General features: G+C 41.6%; 1 protein-coding gene across 1 annotated transcript in view; it reads left to right on the top strand.

Moving 5' to 3' along the window:
• Positions 1-26,446, top strand: part of LRMDA (leucine rich melanocyte differentiation associated) — a 582,944-nt gene that overhangs the window by 81,436 nt on the left and 475,062 nt on the right. The window contains exon 4 of the mRNA XM_055133315.1: positions 4,135-4,252. Coding sequence (XP_054989290.1) covers positions 4,135-4,252 — 118 coding nt within the window. The remainder of the gene's footprint in view (positions 1-4,134; positions 4,253-26,446) is intronic.

Genomic DNA, 26,446 nt, shown 5'->3' with positions numbered 1-26,446 from the left:
ATTAATCAGACATATTTAGCTGTTGATCAGGGCTTTTGATCAACATGAGGTAACAGCGTTACCAAATAGCATTGGCATAAGCCAAGCAAAAGCAAAGAAGCTTGATATTTTGTTGGCTGCTAACCCTTTTCTCTTAAGCTTTGTAGAAGATTGAAACTAGTTCCTGGATCACCCTTGCTGCTTCAGGGGAACCAAATAGGATCTCAGTAGCTCACACCATATCTCCCGATCACTCACTTTTGGGAACAAGAAGGGAGAAATCCTGGGAAGAAGCCTGGAAAACTGTTCTGGGAGGGAGAGGAAGAAATGTGCAGGGACCCTGCATCTAGTTCCCCAGGACCTGGAGATGTGGCGTTTCTTGAGTAGAGGCAGGAAGAAGCATGGCAGCTCCCGCCCTGCACAGACAATGCGAGATCCCACTCAGCTTTTGTGTGGTGGTGCCATAATGCTGGGGCACAGCCGGCAACTGTTGGATGGAAGCTGTGAGCAGGAGGAAAGTGCATCTTCCTCTCCCTATGAAATACAGGTAAAAAATGCCAGAGCATTGGGATTTGGGGGAAGAGAATTGATTTTGGAGCAAAAAAACAGAACAACAACAACAACAAAAAGCTTTTTATTGTCTCCTTGTCCCCTACCAGATTGAGGCCTGTTCATGGGGATGAGCCCTTTAAGAAAGTGTTCTGTATTGAAAGGAGATTCTGGAAAGCTCTGCATGCAGTTCTCACTTTCTTGAGAACAGTTGCCGAAAGAGACAAATGGATCTTTAAACACCTTCCCAGCATCCCTACTCTCCCCGATAACCTCATAACCTCACCTTCCCTATCACAGCCCAGAGTGCCCCAGATGTCCACCCACCAGCCTCAGGGCTTTGTCCAGCCACCTTGGGAAGGTCAGGCAGATTGGAGTTGCCCTCTAGAGCTGGAGACAGGAGGCTTGGAACTTAGACGGATCTCTTTTCATTAAGTAGTGCCCTGGCTTAACAAGCAGTTTTATAAATCTGAAGCTGTCTCCGGGTGTTGCAGGATTTATAGAAGGGGGGTTTCTGCCATAAAGTGGTTTATGATGGCTGCCTTCTGTGTTATTAGTAGCTGTCTCTTCCTTCAACCATTGGTGTTTGATAATAGCCTTAAAACACCCAGAATTACTTACCTGCAAGCCCCATTCCCGATAGCCCCTGTTGACAGTCTGAATAAGTTTACTGCCCTTTTGTTGTACTTTACCTTCAAAACAAACTGATTGAACCATCAATAGCTTGTGGAAGCTGACAGAGGCATGTCATCTGGACTAGCCCTTGTGATTGCAGGTTATCTGGGGGAGTTAACCTCCCCACATTGTTAACTGAAATGGTTTATGTACTATGCAACTTTAGGATACGGCTGTGATAACCCCAGTAACTAAGCAATACATCACAGTAAAGAGATTTTGGTGCAACAAATAACCCAGGATTAAATTTACAAGGGTTGAATTGATATTGTAAAAGCCTTCATTCTGTGGCTTTGGGAATCCTCTCTTGTATTTTTACGGCAAGCTTGTATTATACTCAGAATTGAAGCTGCAGCTTTTGACACCCTGACATCATCCAGCACAAAAGGAAATAGATCTCCCAAGTCCGGAATGGGACACACAGAAGCCCCCTCACTCCCTTCTCATGTGGAAGTGATGTTTGGCGTGAGTTCCAAAGCACCGGGAGTGAGGCAGAAGGCTCTGAGAGATGAGGCCGGTATCTGCGCCCTGTGTGCCTCATACACTGGGCAGAGGAGCCGGTTCACAGATTTGGAAAGGAGACTCTTTGTCACGGGACCCAGCCAGTAATTCCCAAACTGATAGCATTTCTGATGGTACTTTCACTTGGATAGTGGTTTGCAGCAGCGTGGCTTGGGAGCTTACTTGAAACATAAGTTCCACAAAAAAAGTTAGAAAGGCCCAAGCGTAAGACCCAGGGGTGTGTGTTTCAAAACAGCAACAACAGCTGTTAGGTATACAACACTGGAGAAGCCGAGGGTTCCAGATATATAAGCTGCTGAAGGCTGATGGCCTGGTTCTGTCCACCTGTATCTCAGCCCCTAGCAGCTGCTGATAGGTGGGAACCACTAGGTCCCTAGTTGCTGGGTGAGTGACTACCTAGTGAGTAAGTGAAAACACCTGGGTGAGGTCTCCGCCTGTCCCTCAAACCTCTATCGGCCTTGACCACCTGGACGCCCAGGCTGGCCGTCGGGTGAAGAGTCAAGACAGGCTCAGTTTCAGGGAAGACTAAAAATCTATTTCATGGGCTGTTTCTTTGATTTATAAGCAGAGTGCTCTGAAAACAGCAGTTCTTTGTCATCTCAAAATTTTAACTAGCTTAAAAGCCAGCACCTCTCTCTCTCTCTCTCTCCTTTGATTTCAGGGCTGTGATCCAAAGTGGGGCGAAGTGACAATGTGCTGTCTGTTGTCATCATGGTTCCTGCCAGCCCCATGAAGACATCTTTCATTCCATCATTAAACATTGGCTGATTTTCTAATACTGATGTTTTCTTCACCTGAATATTCATCTTTTCCCACCCTACACTTAGTGGGTGTCTTTCCTCCTTCGAGCGTCACTCCTGACATATTGTTTCCGTCTGTACATGTCTTTATTTGAAAGAATCTGTTGTCATCAAGAATTGGCTGCTACAAGCAGAAGTTGGGAGTTTTTGACACTGGCTGGGGACAGTGGGAGTTCTCCTGAAGGACAGAAAGGCCACTGGGGGCTTTTTGTAGAATGGTAGGGAAGAAGCAGGATGTGGAAACATATTTCCAGGACCTCAGATGTTGAAGATGGTTATTTTTGCAAATGAAAAGCACACTCCCCCCCCACCCCAAATTGCAGAGTGCTTTTATTTTAAAAGTCAGTAATATAAAGGATATACCTACAGGTCCTTAAGCTGTTGTGTCTGGAATTTGAGTGATTATATAACTCTTCCACCTGGACATGCATACAGAAGCCACTTGGCAACAGGAGACCATCTAATAATGTGAGAATTTACCTTTGGACCGCATGTTCCATGAGGAAGGACTCATTAACCAAATATCCCAAATAACATTTTCACTGAGAAAACCTAAGTACTTGGTGGTGTTTTAGGTTAGGTTCATTGAAGTCTCTCTGAGATGACATTTCTCTTCTCTCCACTCCAGAAATAATATTTCAGTCAGTCTATGAGTAGCATTGCAACCCTTTTTCCGTGCTTCGAAACTACCCTGGGCCTGAACTTAATCTTGGCACAAAGCTATGCTGGATTATAGTTTTTCTGTGTGAGCTTGTCATTCCTGTCAGCCTGAGAACTCCTTTTAAAAAGGGAAGTTACTTTTGTAAGTTGTGGTAACCTCTGTATACCAAGGCCTGGTACAGAATAGGTGCTTAAGAAATATTTTGCAATGGAAAGAAAATTGGTATTTTACTGAGTCTGCATTAATGCTGCCTCCAAATAAGGTTTGATATGAAGTTCAATTTAGCCTAACTTCAACCAGCTTGCCATTTAGGTGAGTTTACCAACTGTATACCTATATGGCAATAAGGAAACAATAAGATAGCAAAACTAGATGTGTTAAATGGTGCTGACAGTATACTCTGGGAGTGCTGAGGAGGGTGAAAACAAGTGGGGTTGAAATGCAGAAGACTTCATGAGTGAACACCAAGGAAGCTGGGTGCAGTAAGGCACTATGAGTTCCCATGGAGATAACCCATTCCTCTTCTTCCTAAGAAGGACTGGGAATAATCATTTTGCCCCTTTGATTAATAAACTGTGAAAACTTGATGGAAAACAGCTGGGTCTGTGACTCTCCCTAGGGAAGGAAAATTGAAGGCTCATGTCCATACACATATATTTTTTGTATTCTTACATACTCATCCCAGAGATAAGTGGATCCTCTCATCAGATCCATATACACCTGCTTGGTGACAGACCATGACACAAGTCACCATAATGGATATCAAAAACTCTTTCCAAGGGACATGAGAACACATGGGATTTGTTTGGCTAGTAATGTTCCTCTTGAGACCAAAGTCTGTTTTTCCGTAAAATAGATCATTTCTAATGTTCCTGTGTGAGAAAGCACTTGGATCTTTGAGGCTGTTACCCCCAGCTTCCTGACTTGTTTCTTACTTTTCTTTTCCAGATACTTTGTTCTTCACAAGCTTCCTAATTTGAAGTTTCTGGATGCCCGGAAAGTCACCAGACAAGAGCGAGAGGAAGCGTTGGTCAGAGGCGCGTTCATGAAGGTGGTGAAACCCAAAGTAAGTTGCCTCCTCCTTTTTCTTAACGGTGATTGGTGCCTCACCTCCCAAGTTTCTCTTAAGAGCGTATGGGTGACCTTCTCTGAGTTTTAAATGTAAGAGAATTGTTCTAAGGTCTCACCCATGCATTCATGGTATCAGAATAGTATGATATTGATACATAGTATCAGACACAAGTAGGAATGCAATTAAAAAGGGTCTTTCTAAGGCCCAGATGGGGTGGACCTGATTTCTAAGATGATTTTACCCAGATGTCCCTTTCACCAAACAAAGGCTGATGGTGATCTTCCTGGGGGTATGTCATATCCTGGACACAGATCCTGAATGAATGGTTCTTGAAGATGAATTTTATTTAAAAAGAAGAGACTTTCTGTAGGCCTGCAGGAAGAAGAAGAAGGAAAGTATAGAACATTTATTATTCCTCAGGTTTGGTGGAGTCCTCTGGTGCTTCAGCTGGCCCTGCTTTCTTGGGCCGGAAGAGGAGGCTGGGGAGAATAATTTTCTCCTAGTCACAGTTGAGCACTCTGTCGCCCTCAGTTCTCTTTAGCAGGGAAGGCAATTTTATCTGACACGTGATCATAGACTTGCATGGACTCGCTACATAAAGCTTTCTAGAGTTTCTGAGATTTGTGTTTTCTGGTTTTCTCTTTATTGGCTGAATCTGCTGATTCAATGGAAGTGACTGGTATTATCTTAACATTATTGATGAGGTTGCAGAGATTTGACTCTGAAATGTGGAGATTTAAAATAATGTGGACAACTAAGACTTTGGGAAGAGCTGGTGTCCTTTAGTAAAGTCGGAGGCTGGGGAGGGTACTTGATGACCCCAGGGACCCCTTTGGGGATCCATCACTGTCCTGGGGCTCCATGGAAGGACATAGTCACTTCCTGTGGGATGATCGCTTGTGTATGGGAAGCACTGGCTGAGCCGCCCAGAGGCCTACTTTGTCGCCATGTTTTGACAGTGATCTCTGCACATGCACAGGAAATGCTTAAGTGGGAATGAGAAAAAAACAAACAGAACCAAAACAGAAAAAAAATGAAACCTCTTCCATCAAGTAGTTTGGCTGGCAGCAGACCTCAGGCTACTCTCGTTCCCTGAATCCATGAGGTGCAACTTATTTCCCGTTATGCTGAATAAAATTGCTAACAGTTGTGGAAATATATGATACAGAGGGTATAATACTGGCAGATAAATGTATTGTTACCTGTTTCAGCATGTGGAAAATTAATTGAGTGATTTGTTTCATAGCTATTAAAGTGTTAACGGTTCTCCTTATTGAGGCATGGGTTTGACAGATTACTTGTGGCTGCCTTTAGTTATTTCAGCTTTTGTAATTTTGTCCAAATGAAATAATTTATTTCTTGCCCCCCTCCAACTTTCTTTGGAAGGGTGAAAATATTTCAGAGACAGCTAACATTGCCAAATCAAAATACAACAAATGAACTGTTTATAATATCTTGGATTCCTGCCCATCCTACATTCCTCACGGACATGTATACATAGAGTTTGTAGACGAGATCAGTATTTTTCTTACTGACACACTATTTGACATGGGAAGTTCCAGGTTGTTATGGGAAATCAAATAGGGTTCTAAATATAATACCTACCACGTGTGTGAGAGTGTGTGTGTGTGTGTGTGTATGTGTATGTGTGTGTATGTGTGTGTGTAGTGGCAAAATGGTAGTGGTTAATCGATATATTTTTTTTTTGCTTTTTGGGTCATACCTGGCGATGCACAGGGGTTACTCCTGGCTCTGCACTCAGGAATTACTCCTGGCGGTGCTCGGGGAGCATGTGGGATGCTGGGATTTGAACCCGGGTCGGCCGTGTGCAAGGCAAACGCCCTACCCGCTGTGCTATCGCTCCAGCCCCGGTTAATCCATATATATTTTTTTTTTTTTGCTTTTTGGGTCCCATCCAGCAATGCTCAGGGGTCATTCCTGGCTCTGCACTCGGGAATTACCCCTGGCCGTGCTCAGGGGACCATATGGGATGCTGGGAATCGAACCCGGGTCAGCCGCATGCAAGGCAAACGCCCTGCCATCTGTGCTATCACTCCAGCCCCAACGGTTAATCCATATTTTAAGGGTTTGTGTGAACAGATTCATGAATCCTACAAAGCTGAGCGGAGGGAGCATCAGGTAATTCTACAGAAGCAGGAGTTCAAGCTGTGGTCATGAACTTGGCTGCCCAAGGTCACCTGGCTAGCATTGCTGGAACTGGGGCTCTGCCTGAACACCTTACCTCAGAGCTCCCTTTCTTCCCCTCTGATTTCTGTGCCCTACAGCATGGAGCAAAATCTCCCCCACCACCCCCAGATCCTCAAAGTGTTCAAGCCTTCACAGGAAGGCTTAAATGGAGAAAACATGCAAAAGCAGGAGTGTTCTGGAGCAGCAGGGAAAGGGGGGATTGAAATGGTCTCCTGCTTTTGAAAGCAGGTGGAAATGCTTAAAATCTGGTGGTAGCTGGTTCTCAAGAGTCATCAGCAATCTTAGCAGAAGTCAAACCAAATTAGTTTCAGATCAACTATAGAATTAGCTTATATTTGTGTGATTGGCTCTAACATCTTTATTAACTGTGTTAAATTTTAAAATATCCATTAATTATTTGAAGAGAGACAAAAAACACTCTGGGAACGCCTGGGATCCTTGTTGTTAACTTAGTATCAAGGCACAAGGTTTCCACGCTGGAGAGAATGTGAAAAATCATGTTTGTGCATCTCAGTTTATGGATGAAGGAAATGGATGAGGATGTTGCCTTGGAATACCCCACCATCCTGTGGAGGCAGAACAGGGACTAGAATTCACAGGCCTGGGCTCCCAGACCCCTGTTCTATTTGTGCTTGACCTTTTAGTGCAGTAAAGGATTTCTCTTTCTTCCTGATTTCCCATCTAACTATGCCTCTCTTGAATGGCAGGCAATTCCTTTTTGTCTCTTGTTTTCCAAGATATGCACTGGTACTTCTCTTGCAGACAGAAAGAGGCCAAATGAGCTTCTTGCTGAATTAATAAATGGGTGTTAAAAATGCTGGTTCTTGCCTGCTTGCAGTATGTACAGACACGTGTTTGTTCCTATGCAGGTGTGTATATATGCTGTCTGTCTCTGTGTATATATACATATGTATGTTCTGGGAGGTATGTGTACACCCAGAGTTGGCTTCTAAGTGGAGAGCAATTTCCTCTCCATGAATTGCCGACGCTGTGCTGAGCACACGTGGCAAAGACCTATTTTTCATAACGGAATCAGAATCTCAAGTTGGCTTCTGTCCTCTCCGAGGTAGCAATGGCCTGCTGTGCTTATTCAGCAGAATGTACTGATGGATGATCAAGGAGGCCATGATTTGGGGAGCTGTTTTCATTTTATTCCTGACATAAAGTATTTGGGAGAATGGAAAATGCCTCTCCAATCACATCTCTTGCCTTGGAAGCAGGGAGCTGGCAGCCTGGGTGTTCTCAGCTGACGCAAATGCAAAATCATTTATGAACTAATAAATCCCACTATGTCACAAAGGCTTTGATTTGGTTGAGTAAGAGTTCTCACTTGCCTTCTCTCATGATGATACTTTCCTCCTTTGTTGCTATGTTTGGCTTGGCTGTTTCAAAAGCTGCCTCTGTCTGAGTTCTAATTGTTCTATGGAAAGATACTGTCATTCATTAGGAAGTGATAACTAATGCTATAATGTGTGTGCACGTGTGTGCATGTATGCTTTTGTGTGTGTGTGTTGTTAATGAACTTAAATGAGGATTTACTCCTTTAAATTTTAAAGATGATATATATCTTTGTTAAATGTTTGCCATTGAGTCATGCTACTGTCAACATAGAATGCACCCAAACTACATGTAGAAAGGGTTGAATCCACAAAAAAAGACTTCTGTATTGAACGGCTTGTGAGAACCACCCCCCTTTGCCCCCCCCCCACACACACCATTCTTTGAACTGGGAAATATAGATCAAAGCAGCTCAGGGGGCTGTCCAGGTTAGTGGTCATGGCATGCAACCAGCCCCTCACATCAGAGAGACAGTTCAAGAAATCAACAGTAAGAATTGCTTAATTATGTCCTGGCTTTGCAACTATTCATCCCTGTTCTGTCAAACAGCATGGTTGTCTTTTCTTGGATATTATTATTTAAAATTGAGTCCTTTCATTTACAGACATATAATATGCATATATACATGCATATGTATATTATATAGGAAGACAGAGGGATGCCAGAGGTACAGCTTGAAGCCGTTGTGCTTTGTCATGTGTATGTACATCCCTTAGATCACAGAAAAAGCAGATTAATGTACTTATCTTGGAGTATAATATAAACACGTTGGGCTGGAGCCATAGCACAGTGGGTAGGGCTTTTGCCTTACATGCAGCTGATCTGGGCTCAATTCCTCCATCCCTCTCAGAGAGCCAGAGAGCCTGGCAAGCTACCAAGAGTATCCTGCCCACATGGCAGAGCCTGGCAAGCTACCCGTGGCTTACTCAATATGCCAAAAACAGTAACAAGTCTCACAATGGATATGTTACTGGTGCCCACTCGAGCAAATTGATGAACAATGGGACAACAGTGCTACAGTGCTACATACATACATACATACACACATGTATGTATATATATATGTATATATATGTGTGTATATATATATATATATATATATATATATATATATATATAGTGGGCTCCCAACTATTTAATCTCTTCAGAACCATATAGAAGTGAGGGGATAGCCAACTACAGGGAAGTTGACTGAGAATCTCAGCCTATATTGGAAAGTGTTTTGATGTATATTTTATTGCTTGTAATTGTGGCAATTCTCTTATAGTGCAGATATAGTAATAGTATATTTGTGAGAGTTGATGTCACCTTAAAAACATGTCATTAGTGTTTTTATGTCTGGGTTTCCTATAGTGTGTGGTATGTGTATTTTGGTTGTTTTGTGTAATTTGTATATTTGTTGGCATTTGGGGGGTGCATGAGAGAAAGGGAGAGGGCTCTGGGCAGAAGAAAGGGCAAAGGGAGAGACAGATGTGGGGAGTGAAAGGGGTAATAAAAGGGAGAAGAAGAACTGTGATGTATTTAAATAAAAAAAATGTAAACTTCTGAGTATCTATACTTCTGTGGAAATCCCTTTTTTTTTTTTCCTCTTTAAACTAAAAGTGAGATATTATCTGGGTGTGCCTCACGCACTCTATAACTATGCCACGTGGTTTTGCTCTCAACACTTGCAGTGCCTTGACTCCCCAGGCTATGTTTTTGGATTTCCACTAAAAAAGGAAACAGAAGCTAGAGACGGGGACTAGATGCTTCAGGAAACCAGCTTCTTCTTCTTTATGCTGGTACCAAGGTTCCCCGCTCACCACCCCCCCACCCCAATATCAGCTGCACGAGGGCAGGAACACGTCTGTGGTGTCACTCCCATCCCTTCCGTGTCTGTTCTAGGGCAGAGTCATGGCCAAGACTCAACAGAAAAATGAGCTGTGAACAGATCCTATGGGCAGACCCATGGTGAAGGCCTACTGGTTTATTTAATTTGTATGGCCTCAGAAGGGTCTTCTGGGAAAGTTGCAAAGAGGCCCTTGACTCAAGAAAATGTAAAAACTTGAATCTATAGCTTTGACAGAAAAGAGATTCTGGGGTACATATGTGCATGATTTATTCTGGAATTGCCATGGGGAAACCTATAGCCACCATGCTCCTGATATATTTATTTCCCCATCATGTGGCATATTTAGGGGTAACATTTTGTGGTAGTCCTGAATCATCCTTCACTCAGAGTCTACTGGCTCATGTTAAGGTTTTAGAAAATAAAATCTTGCTTTGTTCAGAGGCTGGAGAGATAGTACAGTGGATAGGGTGCTTGCCTTGCACATGACCAACCAAGGTTTTGTTTCCTGACATCCCATCTGGTCTCCTAAACTCTGCCAGGAGTAAGCCAGCCCTGAGCACTGCTGGGTGTGGACCCCAAACAAAAACAAAACAGAAATAAAACTAGATTTTCTCATACAGCATATTGGGTAGTCTATGTGTAGTCAAAATGTGATTTTTCCTGGTCTTAGCTGCTATCACATTATTTTGTCTACCCGACAGAGAAGCACTGGAAGAACATGGCTTCTTTGGTTCACTTGAGGAGAGTGATTTCTTTGGTTCTCTTACTCAGTTTTTTATGCCTCATCTTTACAAATAGTTATCTTGTTATCAGGCCCACTGTGCTTGTCCTTCACATCTCCTGTTACCTTAATGTAGCACAGTTGCAAGCCTGTAAAAGGTTATCAGAATCTACCTTGAGATTGATTGCAATTACTAACATTTACTTTGCACTCAATATTTCCGTGAAGACATATTTTTCATAAAGTCAGGATCTGCTTGTAAATAAACACTATAAACCACAACTACATGCAGTTAAAAAGACAATAAACCAATATATGTTGCAAGTTCTCCACTGTGCCAAACATTCAGAGGAAAACTAAAAGTGTCAGTTAATTTTTTTTTTGGATATTTCTATCTGAATGTGTTAGTGTTTTATGGTTCTTTTCTGTTTTCACACAGATGTTACTTGTCTAGAGACATAGTCAGATTCTATTTTCAGTTTATAGTAAATTTTGAAGGGAAGAAAAATTTTAATTAATTTCTTTTTTTGGACATGCTTAGGCAGTGTGTTTAGGAGCCAAAATTTTTCAGTTTGTTTGTTTTTTACTCTTATTCCTGATTTCACAGTTTGCCACATTAATTTGAGGGGGAGTTACTTAAGAATTTTTTTATTTCTACATTTTTAGCACCATGGCATCCTGTGTCTCCAGTAAATGCTTTCCGAGTATTGCTCTTTGGAAGCAATTTCGGTGGCTTTTTATTGCCTAGCATTTGGAAGGGAGCTCTTAGAAGTCACAGATAACTTGCAGAAAAGTTATGTCTCCAGTATCTTGGCCAAACACTGGAGAAGGAGCATTGAAAGTTGTAATAGAGAAAAAAAGTGAATCAGAACTGCAAATGTTGGTGGCTGTGTCTCGGAACCACCCCCAGGAGCTTCTGGGTCCTGGCCAAGTGCTGATCATGTAGTAATAAACATCAGTATTTATTAAAACCCAGACATGGTGGCATGTTGTATCTCTTATGCAGTTATTAGATTTCATAGCACTACAGAGGAGCTCTAGACCTTTTTTTTTAATCTCCAAAATACCCACTTTTCCCCCAAAGACATTTGGATAGACACATGTCTAGAGTATTCTATAGAATTGTGTGTCTATAATGTATTTTGTATAGCCTCTGAAGTCAAATAATTGGTAGAGGTGCGATAGAGTGTGTAATTTTATTAAAATTATTTCCTTCTCTCCATCTTTTCTATTGTTCCCAGACTGAAGGAGGCACGTACTTGGGTTAATGACTTTGACTTGGTCATGTGACATTTTAGCTAGTGGGAGGAGAGTCAAAGTGACAGTTTACCCGTCTGGGCCAAGCCCCTATGGGGTATCACATGTTTTTGCTCCCTCCTCTTTCATGTCCACCATTTACCATGAGAGACATCATTAACAGGCCTAACTCTGACTGGAAGACTGAGCAGCACTACCCAGCCAGCCACCAAGCCTGCAGTTTTGTGCAGATCTGGTTGTAAGGTGCTGAGACTTTGAGGAGCAGAGTCACTACACAAAACTGATTATTAGGCCACCTACCTACCCGGAGTCTGTCCTCTGATACTTCCCTGCCCATTTGTACCATAACACCACTTGATTAGGCTGTTGCTTGAGGTAAATTGGCATTCGAGGCAGTTTGGGACTCACAGTACCCATTTCCATATGATTTCTGGACTCGGAGCTAACAACCTATTGCCAGGCCAACCTAACAGGAAACTGGTTGCTTGGTGGGTCAATATCAGATACATTGAAACCTTTCTGATAGGTGTGTAAAAAGAATACTTACTGTGATTTAAGGGTCTACTGTCTGCTAAATTGTATACCAGTGATTTAATACTGTTATCACTTGAATCTACAAATGAGTACACTGATGGTCAGAGAATTTATGTATGTTACCTAAAATTACAGAACAAGGTAGAATCAAGTTCTTCTTTAGACCTTATCTAGGCCTCAACACTCATATTCTTTCCTGGCATACTTTAAATTAATTTAACTAAGGGGCAAAGTTAGTCTCAGAACATGTCCTCTGCCTACTGTGCACCTAAAAACCTACAAGCAAAATGCAGGGTGAGAAGCAGGAGTCAAAGAATAGAAAGATCTGGCCAAAGTTCACTATAATTTCTTGCTTTGGTCTTGTGACCACTCTCAGAACCCAGTTTGGTGAAGTGTGTGACAAGGTAAGAAATGGCAAGAGCCAGGTAATAGAGGTCTCGACTAGGCTAAACTTGCCAGTGGTCTGGAGGATGACCTTGGCGGTGTTGATGCAGGAGAAGAAGCTCTAGTGCTCTGTGCACAGAAGGTATTCTGAAATCTGTGGAGGCAGCTGTTGACCCGAGGTTGTTTTTCAGTCAGAGCATTCAGTCCCGGGTTGCTGCCCAGTGGACTACAAAGAGCAGATTGCAGGGGCTGAGAGGCCTTCAACGGCTTCAGAGAGGGTCTGGATGGGAGTAACAGCTCTGGGGATGGGATATTCAGAAGCTGACAGCTGACAGAGGCCCACAAGTAACTCCCTTGGCGCCAGTCCTCGCAATTCAATAAAGTCTTTTGACGTGCTTGCCCACTGGACCTTGCCCACTAGGCTGGTATCAGTTGCCTAAATTCTAAGGACCAAAGTAAAGGATTCTTAACTGGGCATGGAAAATCCTCATTTGTTGATTTCTGGTAATGACAGAAATGGAGACTGGTCACCTCTGCATTGACATGCTGATTTTTTTTTTATCTACTTTAGAACATAATGTTTGATATTCATGATTAGATTTCAGTCACAGTGTTCCCACCTCCATCCCTCCACCAGTGTACATTTCCCAGCACCGTGTTCCCCACCCTGCAGCCTTTTGTCCTGGTTCCTTCTCTTATTTATCATGTACAGATAGATGAAACACAGTAGCAAGGAGCCTTTGGGCACAAGTGGATCTCTCTGAACTTTCCTTATTGGAAAACAAATGGGGAAAGTGGCTTTTCCTTAACACTCACGGTGGGTTTTGTTTTTTTTTTTTTTTAGTTTGACATATGGTAGAATCTTCAAGTCTGGGTTTGAAATTTTCCCTTACCCATGGAGTCACATATAGAGGCTTTGGAAACCAGAGTGGTGGGGATTCAGAATGTTAAAGATGTCTCTTTCCATGAAACCATGTGTGTATTATGGACTAGGAAGCTTTGTGAGAACTCGGGGGTCACTAACAGCAGAGTTGAGATGTCTTTTTTCCCCCTGGAAAGTTCAGAGCAGCAGAAATATACTTGACATAGTCTCAATATTGAATAGTTTGAGAAAAGCTGTTTATATCTATTCCTATTGTTAGTTGAATTAACAGTGAGTAAATATGCTTGAAAGTCAAGTTAATCATCACTTCTTCACACTGAGAAAACTGTGGCTAAGAATTCTAGAAGCTTTTTGTACGAAGAGTAAAATTTGAGTGTACAAATCCGTCTGAAGAAATAGATTCAGTGGCTCATTGCATGTGAGTCATGCTTTTCCGCCCTGCCCTCCCAGCCAGGCTGACCTGTTAGCTGATACATGGGAGATGTTTCCAGTGTTTTCTGTTATAGATTCTTGCAGTGCTGCTACCTCTGTTTTATTTCTCCCACACTGAAATTTACCAAAGGAAAATGATGATTCTGGTTAGAATCAAACAAGCATAAATGAAAGCCAATGTCCCATCCACAAACTCCCGAAATACTTTATGGGGACCAAGGAAGTAGGGAAAAGCTATGGTTTCAAAGCAGTTATATAAGTTATTTACCTCCTCCTCCCTATTTTTGTTCCTTTTAGCACTAAGATGATAATTTCTCATAGAAAGGACATGAAAATGTTTGCAGTAACATGTGAAATTAAAACAATTCACAACTAGATGATGGGGGTGGAGAGAGTATAGCCAGAAGGGCGCTTACCCTGTACACTGCTGCCCCAGGTTTGATCCCTGCCACACCACTGTGGTTCCCTGAACTCCTCTAGGAAGGATCCCTGAGTGCAGAATCAGGAGTGAGCTCTGAACACTCCTGGATGTGGCCTCCAAACAAACAAAACAAAACAATCCCTCTTTCCCCAAAAAGAAAAAGCCTGGATAATGGGGATAAAAGTAGACATTTTTCTTCACCATGATGCTGATTTTGTTTCCCAGCATTACCACCCCAAATAACTTACTTTTGTGATATGTTTAAAATTTATTTAGTTATTTCATTTATTTAAAGAGCTCAGCAAGTAGGACATTGCCTTGCACGTGGCTGGCCTGGGTTCTATTCCTCTGTCCCTCTCGGAGCCCGGCAAGCTACTGAGAGTACCCTGCCTGCACAGCAGAGCCTGGCAAGCTACCCATGGTGAATTCATATTCGATATGCCAAAAATAGTAACAACAAGTTTCACAATGGAGACAATACTGGTGCCCGCTTGAGCAAATCAATGAACAACGGGACGACAGTGCTACAGTGCTACAGACAGTTTGATATTTTGCTTTTGAAGAGTAGCTTTTATTTAAGAATTGCAGGCATGGGGGGGCGTTGGGTCACACCAAGCTGTGCTCCGGGTTTGCTTCTGACTGTTTGCTCGAGGATCAGTCCTAGAGGGCTCAAGGAACCATATGCGGTGCCAGGAATCAAATCTGGGTCAGCCATGTGCAAGGCAGTTGCCCTACCAGCTGTATTATCTCTCTAAACCCTGAAATGTAGACCTTAAAAAGCAGGTGATTATGAGCCAGAGAGGCAGTACAAGGGCTAAGGCACTTGCTTGCATTCCCTTACAACCTTTGCTCCAGTCCCTTGCACCATGTATGATCCCCTGAGCATCTTTGGGGTGACTTCATAGAACAGACCCAGGAATAGCCCTTGAGCTATTGGGTATAGCCTACAGGCTATACGGGGTATAGCCCAAATATCACTCCCAAATTTGTGATTATTTTGGGTCAGTTGTGACTTAATGGTAGAGTACTTACCTCATATGTGTGAGGCCCTGGTTAGATCCAGGGCTAAAATATATCAAATTAATTTTAGAAAAGAAGAAGAGCAGGGGTCGGTCAGAATAATAGTACAGCAGATAGGGCCTTGCATGTGGCCAACCCGGGTTCAATCCCCAGAACATCATATGGTCCCCTGAGCCCTCCAGGAGTAATCCCTGAGAACAGAGCCAAGGAGTAAGCACTGCTGTGTGTGGCCCCTACCAAAAATAAATAAAGAAGAGAAAGAAAAGAAGAGCATCAGAAGATATTCAAGAGACTTTCTTAAGAAAGTAGGTTCTCAGAGAGTAGTTGGGCACTGACCTTAAAATCACCTCCTTCAAAATGAAATATCATGCCCCCCACCCCAATTCCCCACACATGTATTGTGGTAAATTCAGGGAACTGAACTTGTGTACTTGACATCAACTTCTCTTTAGGAATAAGTTCATTGATGATTTTGTGGAATACTGGAATACCTTGCCACAATTTCTTCTACTGTCAGAGAAAAAGGGGTAGCAACATCAGAATTTTCATCCTGCAATCAAACCTGCTTCTCATCCCCCAGGAAAGTCATGGCCAGCTTCTCCATCCTTATAAACTCTGTAGCCTCAGAAAGGCCTACCTTGCTGAGAAAGGCCCCCAAGGAACTTCTCTGCTCAATCTTTTCACCCCCTTGAAACCAATTGGTGGAGATGAATATTTCTAGAAGTTGGGAAAGTCTACAGAATAGTTGGGCCTGTGGGACACTATGCCAAATTGCTGGGTGGGTGGTGGTGGTTGGGGCAAGATCATGAAGATTGGTCTGAAGCTAACTTTGATCATATGTTAACTTTATTTGCAATTTCATGGCCGAAGGAGATGAAGAAAATGAGGATGGCATGTTCCCAATTTCTGCTCTCGAGTTCTGGCTATTTCTAAACTGCCTGCAACTACTAGCAGATGTACTATTTTGCTAGGGCTGTCTTAACAAAATACCACAGACTGGGTGACTTAAATAACAAAAATAGAAATGAACTTTCTCCTCATTTGGGAGACAAGAAGTCTCTGGTGAAGAAGGTATTGGCCGGGTTGGTTTCTCCCTGGCCCTGGCCTTTCTCCTTGGCCTGCAGGTGCCAGGCCACTTTCTTGCCATGCTCTCTGTGGCTGTCCTCAGGTGTACACATATCCCCATTATCTTTGTCTGTGTCCATATTTCTCTTCTAATAAGGGCAGCGTGCTAGAGGTTAAGGCTTCTGATGGGAATTTGTAGGGAGGGGAGTACAGTTCATCCTATGAGAAAAGACTAGAAGACGGGAAAGTAAATTCTTGATCATTTAGTGATGAAAGTGATGCCTCTGATATGAGACCTTTGCTTATTCTTTTGATTTTCCTTCAAAGCCAAAAAACAAAGTCATGAACTCAATAACATGTCAATAACCTCAGATTATTTAACTTGAGAAGAGGTAGGTTGAAGTAAATAATTTAACCTGTCTGTCTCCATGTGACTGATATATGCTTTGCAGAATATCACTCAGGTGAATGCCTAGTGTGAATGCATAGGTGAGTACCACCACTCATGAACACTCAAGTCAGAACACCTTAAGTTTGGTGAGGGCCTGATGCATAGAGCAGAGTTTCTCTTCATTTGGAAAAACTACCTTTACCATTCAAGGCCCTTTTCTTCCCTAATGGCTCCTTAAAGAAGTAAGGAGAAAAAACAAAGCTTCTTTCTGTAAAGTAGATCCCGAGTATATTCTATTTCCTGCCTTTTTTTCCTGGGAGCTTATTTCTTTCTGCCATGACCTCTGAGACTATCCAAGTTCAAATAGCTATTGCCTCTTCCATTTCGAGCTTGATTTAGCCTCATCTTTGTTTTGCCTACCTGTGTCTTGCCATGTGGCCACCAGGTCTTACAGTAGAGCCCCAAATATGTTCACTGACTTTAAATGCATCGTCGTTGTCTCTCTGACCAGGCAAAGTGGTGTTTCACCAGCAAGTTTGAGAGTCAAGTCTTCCCTGGGGGTCCCTGAGGCTGGTGGTACAATTAGCTCTTTTATTTGCTTTTCTGCTCCTTAGAGTCAAGTGTCTTAGATGAACAGACAGGGCACCATCAATAATGCACAGATGCTCCGTAATTGGGGCTTTCTTTGATGTTAATTTCCCTAAGTTCAGTGCTATTGTCAGTGATAGCAATTACGCTCAGTCTTTTCACCAAGGACATTTTAGGATAATTTTATTTTTCATGTGCATTTTAAAATATGGCAGTAAATTTTTAGCTACATTACCTGAATTAAAATTCATTATTTCTTTTCAGTGGCGAACTAATGCTCTGTGTCTAGGCTCCAGAACTGTGCTGCACTGTTTTTTTTTTCCCCCTTGAATTTTAAGTGGTGCTTCTGCTTCATGAATCTTTTAATTTGTGAGTGAAATTTAGTAGTAAGTCACTTGTGTATTTTGTTATTGTTGTTGCATTGTAATGGAGACTATCTGATTTAAGAGACCTCTTTTTTTTATTTGGCTTTTTAAATTCACCTTCTTCACCACTCAACCATTACATTTTATTCATTTTGTTTGTTTGTTTGTTTGGGGTCCATGCCCAGCAATGCTCAGGGGTTACTCTTGGGTCTGCACTCAGGGATCACTCCTGGCAGTGCTCAGGGGATCGTATGGGATGCCGGGGATTAAACCCAGGTCAGCTGCATGCAAGAAAAGTGACTTATTCTCTGTGCTTTCTCTCCAGTCCCTACTTATTCTTTGCATGACACAGCAAGGTGTTACTTACAGGGCTAATACTGGAATATTTTTGAGTGTTTCTTTTGATGGAAAACATATGTTTTCTTTTTAATTATTGATTCACCGTGAGATAGTTACAAGCTTTCATGTCTGAGTTACAATCACACAATGATCAAACACCTATCCCTTCACCAGTGCACATTCCCCACCACCAATATCCCCAGTATGTGTTCATTACAGCACTGTTCACAATTGCCAAAATCTAGAAACAGTCCAAGTGCCAGAGAACAGACGATTGACTAAAGAAACTTTGGTACATCTACACAATGGAATACTATGCAGCTGTTAGGAAAGATGAAGTCATGAAATTTGCTTTTAAGTGAATAGACATGGAGAGTATCATGCTATGTGAAATGAGTCAGAGAGAGAGGGACATACCTTGTGACCCATTGACATACTCTGGGAGCCCACATGGGGAGAAATAATGGCTTAAAGAACAAGACTATTTTCTTGAAGTTCTGAAGGCTAGACAGTCAAGGGGAGAGCGGAAGAAGTTCGCTGAGTGCTGGGTTCCTAGTTTATAGAGAGAGCCTTCCAACTGTGTTCTGAGAAAGTGCAGCTAAAAGGTAGAACCCAATGATCAGGTTCATCCTCTTTTGATAAGGCCGATTCCAGGACATTATTCAACTGAGACAGAACCTTTAGGACTTCAGTGAATCTTAATTACTTCCCTAGACCCTATTTCTGTACCGTTAGCTTGGGATTCAATATGAATTCAGGGGGAACATACTTCAGGTAACAGCAGAGAGTATTGTCTTCATGTTCTTGGTGACTTAAGTGGGTTTTATACTCCAACCACTTGCTGTTTTTGACGTAAGGATGGTATGAAAGCAAACTGCATTCAATAGAAACAATCATAGTTTAAATTTCTGTTTTTCATTTTCAATGCAGTATTCAATAGATTGCATGAAATGCTCAATATTTTATAATTAAACAGGCTTTGTGTGTCTTCAAGTTAGGACTTTTGTTTCTGAAACATTTCTAAGTTATATACTAAGTATCCTCCAATGAGAATAAAATCCTAAGAGAAAGAAGAATGTGAGAGGAGAAAGAAGGCTGGTTCCTGCTTATCCTAGGTAGGCTGCAACCTTCTCCTCTGAGTGATGACAAGAGGAAGGAACCAGAGCAAAATGGAAGCACCAGAGGAATCAGTATAAGAGGGAGAAAAGAGGAATCCTGTGGTCAATGAGTCCAGATGAATATGGGAAATTGATGGTGCAGTAGCCTCACATGGGCAGCTGTGGGTGGAGAAGTCTCCTTCAGGAAGGAAAGGGGTTTCCAAACGGACAAAGGGTGTTGGGTACAGAACTGTGCCTATTGCCCTTTTATTTGCATCAGTTCTCTTACTCTTCCTCCAGCTCCTTTGGTGAACCTGTAAGTCAAGGCCAATGATAAGGTTCTGGAATCTATCATTAGAATCAGACTCCCTTCTATAATATAATAAAATGGAGAAAACTGGGGAGTAAAATCTTGGGGATGGTTACCAAGGACCATCAGCTCATCATTAAATAGCTTTTGAAAACCCAAGGTTGAGATACTGTATCTATGGATAATGAAAAAATAGCCAAGAGCTGTATTATACCAAGCCACATTAAATAAAAAATATCTGGTTTGGTTCAGTATGCTTTTTTTAAAAAGGGGGTCTAATTTCTACATTCGTTCTAATTTTCAGTCATGAGATGTTTTTGAAAAGATTAAATTACAAATTATTTTTTCTTGTGTTTGGAAAAGCTTCAGTACCAACTTGTGACTTCTGTATTTGGAGATTGCAGAAAGCTAATCTGAGCACTATGCATAATGTTGGCTTATGTAAAAATGGATAGGATAAGTAAAACAGACTGAAGAATGAAAAGCTTTGCTTCTTCACTTCCCTTCCCCTCTTATTTTGTACATTATATGACTAAATGTGCAACTTTGTTCACATAACTGCTACAAACAGTTCACTATGTAGGCCAAATGCTCTCTAATGCAGTAAAATTAAGAAATAATATGCTTTGAAAGTGATTTATGAGTGTGGTTAAACTGCCAGATTTACAAAGAAATAGTTCAGATCTTGGGAAGCCTCAGGAGTCACGTCAAAAATGAATTTGACCATGATTTAAACTGCTACTTTTCTTACATGACATTTAATATGTGTACTTTGGAGGCCCATATGTCTTTAATAAAATAGCATTAAGTTTTAAATATGATATGAATGCAGCCAGTTTCTAAATTCATAACCTTTTCCACAACTCCAAAATGCTAACCAATAAGGGAGTCATACACGCAATAAAACATAAACCTTAGAAAATAGCTTTTTATTAAAATGGTTAGACAGTTGGCAGCTGGGTTGCAATGTAATAAATACTTAGAGTGTTGTGGGTTTATCAGATGTTGTTTACCCTGCAAGCAACTGGGACCAGGCAACTAATTATAACCCCTGCACCAAAGTAGTTCATGCTGAGTCCCCTTGAGTGTGTGGATGAGGCAGAACAGTTTTGTTGAGAGCCCTGGGCAAGAAAGCCAGAGATTTGGGTTCTAATCCCTCTTCACCACTTAAAAGAGTGTGACCTGGGTTAAGTTACTCTGTGTCTATAATTTCCCCGGTGTGTGTCATGGAGACAATAACACCTGCCAAGCAAGTGTGTTGTGACTCTGAAAAATGTATGCCTGTGAGACTCTGAAATAATTCTTGGTATATAGTAAGTGCTCAGTTATGAGAGCCCAATTTTTCTGGGGAGAAGCATGAACCAAGAAGAAAGTTAGGCCAGATCTTCAGGTTCTTTCTCATAATGAGTTTCCATTACAGCTCTTGGATGGCCTTATGAGAGAAATAGTTGTCGTTTAGCCAGAGATCACTATAAGGTCCACTGAAAATGAATAGGAAAGTCCTTGCTTCACTCACTTCTCAAAGGCATAAGCATCTGCAAAATAACAGAAAGACGTATTTGGTTCAGGGGAACTGGCTCTGTGCTTCTAGCCACCATCAACTTATCTGTTCTATAGCTGGGAGTGAGGCATGAGGTGCGACTTCTCCTGGCATTCTGGGTTTCCAGTTCATAGAGTATGTGAGTTATTCTTGCAAACTGTACTGTATCGGAACAAAAGTCTCTTTAGGTGCTCTGCTGCTTCCACTATGAGTGGGAGTGCACATGAGTGTGGGATAAATACATAAATGCTTCTCTCTGAGGAACAGGGCTTCCCAATCCTCTTGTTGCTAGATGTTTATGTGAAATAGCTTTTTCTGCATTTCAGATAAAAAGCCAGTTTGGTGATGGTTTGATCATGTTGGCCCATGAATCCAAATATCCCCGCCCTTCACAAACTTCCTGAGGAAATAATTTCTGAATTTCCTAAGAAGGGGAATTGTAAGTTATATTTGAGGGTGGCCTTTTAAATTCCAGTGTGCTGGTATATGCATGGTGATCAGAGATGAAATGGTCAAAGGGCTTTTCTTTTCTTTGTTTTAAAATTAGGATTTCATTAAGAGAAATTAACAGAGAAAATATTTCAACTCTATCCCTTACTTGATAATTCTGACTATTTTATTTTGCTCTAGTCTCTTTCAAAACTTAACTCTTTCTGTGTGTATTTTGGGGAGCTTCTAAAGCAGCATTCTGGGGATCCGGAAGTCACACCTGGTAACACTCGGCCTACTCAGCTCCAGGGCTGCTGCGTGTCAGGATGACACTGAGCACTTCTCTGGTGCCCCCAGAGCCATACACCAAGGGTGCTGAGGGAACTGTTTAGAACCAGGCCTGAAAGTCAGGCTCTGAGACTGCAAAGCATGCAGTCCAGCCCTTTGAGTTATCTCCAGGCCCTCTATATAGTCATGTGTTCCCACTGCTATTGTATCCCCAAGTTTATTCTTTATGAACTGTATATAGTTATTCATAAAATTGATATATCAATCCACATGTCCAATTTCCCTCTAAATTTTGTCCTTATGTATAGAATATAGAGGGATGTGGTGGTTGTGGTGGTAGTGGCGGTAGTGGTGTGTGTGTGTGTGTGTGTGTGTGTGTGTTCATACATTCTTGTGCATAAGTATACATATGTATATGTTTCCCTTAAATTATTTCCTTAGGATACATTTTCAGGAATGGGCTTCTTGTCTGCATAAGATTAAGTTCGTGCTTGATTAAGAATGCCTAGGTGCCATACTCAAATTGGCAATCCCGCCTGGGCATGACTCAGTTATCCAGGTTGGAGGAAGAAAGAAAATCAAAGAGACATATATAATTTCCAAGGCTCTCTTGGAGAATGATCTCACTAGAGTCTTCTTGGTGCTATGGCTTGGTAGAAAGATTTAGAATCTGTAGAAGTTCCCACAAAACAGGCATTGACCTGTTTAGATATAGTTGCAGAGAATTGTGGCTTCCCTAGAGCATTCCAAAAATTATTAACAGCATGCAATCCTGATCAATGTGAATGCACTTTTAAACTGTTAGCTAAATTTTTGCATAATACCAATCATTCTACTTATAAAAGCACAAATATGTTATTGTTCTCAATAGGCAATTTAATGCAGCTTTGAGGAGGTAAAAAGAGAAAAGAAGATTACTAGCCGGCTGATCTTGCTTTTATTTCTCTTAAATCTATCTGTACTTCTCAGGGGTGGTACTTGTTTAAAGATTGTACGCAACTGTGCAGTCTGTGTGATTTGGGAAGCAAATCAGGCTAAATAGGAAGTTTTCAGCATGTGTTATTTTTAAAGGATTTCATGAATTTATTTCAAATATACATTTCTTCCTGAGTAGCACTAAACCTATAATTTTTTTCTTGTTACCTTTCTGTTTGGGGGGGAGGGAGGCCGAGAGGGTGACTTAGTTTTGGAGTGGAAGGTTCTTATTAACATCTACCTCCTCCTTGAGCCGCATTATTCACAGCTGAGCTATTAAGGCTAATTATTTTCAGGTTTCTATCAAAGGGGAATATTTGAACTGACAAAAAATAGCATGTGTTTGAAGAAAAGTGGTCCGCTTAAATAAGAAAGAGACCATTATCATCTGCACCCTACTTCCTCTCCCAGTTACTGCTGAGTATGTTGGAGACCAAGAGACTCTTTGGAGTCTAAGGGGCTATGTCCAGAGAAGTGGCTGGCACCCCAAAAAGGGGTACTGATTCTTTTTCTATTTTTATTTTAGTTTTTCACAGTAGACCATGATTGCTCAATAACCTTGGAGCTGGTGCCAGTCTGTTGTTTTCTTTTTTTCTAGTGTGAAATTCACTGAGCCTCATTATGTAATAAAAAGAATATTGCTTGAGAACACAAGAGTCACTAAATAATGCTCCCCAAGCCATGATGACTTGGATACTTACAGGCTACCAAAGATTTCTGGGTTAAGAGTGAGGAGTGCCCAGCCACCCATAGAAGTATACACTCCTTCTAGCTAGTGGCCGCATTTTTCTTGGGCCTTGGAGTTCTTCACTGGGTTCAGTCAATGAATAGAACAAAAAAATGTGCAGGATTTTACAGGATGATCCGAAGTTCTGGTTTTAAGATGACATGTGTCATTAATACCTCTTTTCCATAGGTAGGACATAGGAATATGAATGTTCATAACTGCAAAGGAGTCTGGGAAATATTGCTTTTAGGTACTTCATTATGTCCTCTTAAAATTCATGTCTTAGGAGCCATAGAGAGAGTACAATAGTTGGGGTTGAGCTGGGCTTAATCCCCAGCATCCCACATGAGCCTCCAAACCTGCCTGGAGTGATTCCTGTGTGTACAACAGGAGTAACCCCTGAGCACCACAGGGTGTGGCCCTCAAACCGGAAAAAATAGGACACAAAAAATTCATACGGTCAACTCTAACCCCCATATCTCAGATAGTAATTATATCTGGAGATAGGCCTTTAGAGAAGTGGCCGGATTAAAATGAGGCTGTTTGGGTGGGCAAAATCCACTATAGCCTTGTAAAAAGAGGAAATTCCAGACACAAAGAGAGACATGAGGGGTCCACAGGCATAGACAGATGGCCACACAATGAGTAGCAGCAGGAGGGCAAACATTTGAAAGCCAAGGGGAGACCCAGGAGATACCAATTCTGCCTTCCTTTGATCTTGGACTTCTTGTACCAAGGATGAAATAAAAATACCTTCAATTGTTTAGGCCACCCGGTTTGTGGCATTTTGTTATGGAAGCCTGGCAAACTAATATAGCAGCTCAGCTCAGTGCTCAAAAAACAAAAAAAAAAAACCAAAAAGCTGTGAATGTATTTGTTGAATCATTGTGTCATTCTCTGTCACCCTGAGTGGATATTTTAGTCCCCAAAGCTAGCTTGCAGAGTATCAGAGACAGGCCTCTCTCTCCCTTTAGAGTTCAGATGTCTCATCAGTAAAAGGGAGAGCTTGATTTCTAAGATGCTATCTGGGTTCTGATATAGCTGTGTGCACAGATGCTCAGCCTCTCCGCTGGCTTGGGTACCAATGGAACAGTGCTACCCAGCGAGATTGATCATGGGCATTTGAGGGGTATACCATGGTGGATCAGGCACCAGCTAGAGAATCCAGGTTTTAGGATCCATGTTGTTCCATTTGTGTGATTTTGGGCAAGTTAGTGCTCTAAATACCTCATTTTTAAATTGGAGTTAATAAAACAAGGGTTGTTATAATAAAGATTAAAAGAAAATTAAGAATATAAAGCACTTATCCTAGAACTCGGTACAAAATAAATGTTTGTTCAGGTTTATAAAAATTAACTCATTCAGTTTTCCCTAGCTCTTTTTCTTCTCCCCTATCCCTTTATTTTACTGTGTTATCTTCTATATTATTATTATTATCATCTTCTAAATTATTCTCATCTTAGAACCCTGCACGTGGATATGGAAAGACATAATTTTGAAAACATTTTCATTTGATTCTTTTTAAGCTGCTAAGAAAAAGAGACTCTGACAAATAAAGAGACTGGGTTATGGGACTCACTGAACATGCTCCAGAGAGAAATGAAGATGACACCAGAACTCAGGTCTCCTTGACTCAGCCTTTTGCTTGTCATGTAACTGAGCTGTGCTGGGGATGTCTGGACTTAGGATAACATGTGATTCAGAAAAGGGGGCCCTGAGTGATTCTTAGCACTTAATTATATTATCTATAAACTCCCCTCAGGGGCTGCAAGATGGAAATGGAAGCTCCCCTAGAAGGTCTGTGGTAGAATTCTGCCTGTCCATACTGTCCGGAGTCCGAGTGATCTGGCTTCTGCCTGTTGACTTGACCTAGTTTGGTACCACAATTTATTTGTATTATATTTGCAGTTGATAAAACCTAGAATTCCTCCATACTTCCGGGATGCAGGACATTGCCTGGGAATCTTCTTTGCAGAAGCTCACAACTTCAAACCAGGTGCTTTTATTATTGTTGTCTGTGTGTTGGGTTGTTGTAAATTTCCGAAAAGGGACTGAAGGCCAGAAGTTCCTACCCAGGCCATTGTCTGAGGAAGGAGGGCTAAGATCTGAGAAAGCAAGGAGCTTGGAGATTTGCATATCAATAGCCAGGTTTTTCAGATTTCTCATCGGTAAAAGGGAGAGCTTGATCTCTAGGGCTCTCCCTGGGTTCTGAGATAGCTGTGTGCACAGATGCTCAGCCTCTCCTTTGGGTTGGGTACCAATGGAACAGTGCTCCTAGTGAGATTCATCATGCTAAACTTGGGGGCAGTGGGGCCAGTCCTGAGTCCATGCTTAGAAACTTGCTGACCCAAAGATATTTGAAGAAGAAATTATATTTCACTTTTCTTTTATTCAAAATAAGCTTTATAACCCGGTGAAGATTTGCTCTGCGCTACACACAGCTGGGGCTTTTCAAGCCCTAGGAAAATGACACTGTATTCAGCCTTTCTGCAATCTCTCTCTTGTAGGGCCGGTTATCTGTCTTTGTCATGGCTAATGGCAATTTATGCTATCCATGACCACTGGGAAGGAAAAATATTCATATTTTTAAAATGTACTATGACAGATCTCTTCTCAGTTGGGGAGATGGTCATGCTAGAAGAGGGGAAGTAGAGTTTTCAAGGTCAGAGTTTCTGAATCTGTACTGGAAGGTTGCCATACAGACATGATCTTATTTGAGTTTTGAAGTTAGAAGGAAGTTATCTGGAGTTTTTCGTTGTCGTTGTTGTTGTTCCTGTTGTTTTTTACAAACTCAGAATGATGAGGGTAAAAAAAACTCTTTGAGATCCCTGCTTTGCACGGTACATTTATTTTTGCCAGTCAAGCAGGAACAGGATTGCCACCCAAAAGATTTAGATGGAAGAAAACAGGAGGACGCTTCAAGATTTGAAGCCTTTTCAAGTCAACTATAAGAATGAACATTGTCCAAAACTCAAAGTCTGATGTTATCAAGCTTTAATATAAGACATAGATGTTATCACTCTGTAAAATTGTTATCAAGCTTTA

Source organism: Sorex araneus, chromosome 3 (genome assembly GCF_027595985.1).
Source record: "Sorex araneus isolate mSorAra2 chromosome 3, mSorAra2.pri, whole genome shotgun sequence".
Taxonomy (NCBI): domain Eukaryota; kingdom Metazoa; phylum Chordata; class Mammalia; order Eulipotyphla; family Soricidae; genus Sorex; species Sorex araneus.
Note: the sequence above shows the minus strand (reverse complement) of the source record. Positions and strands in the feature narration are given on the sequence as shown.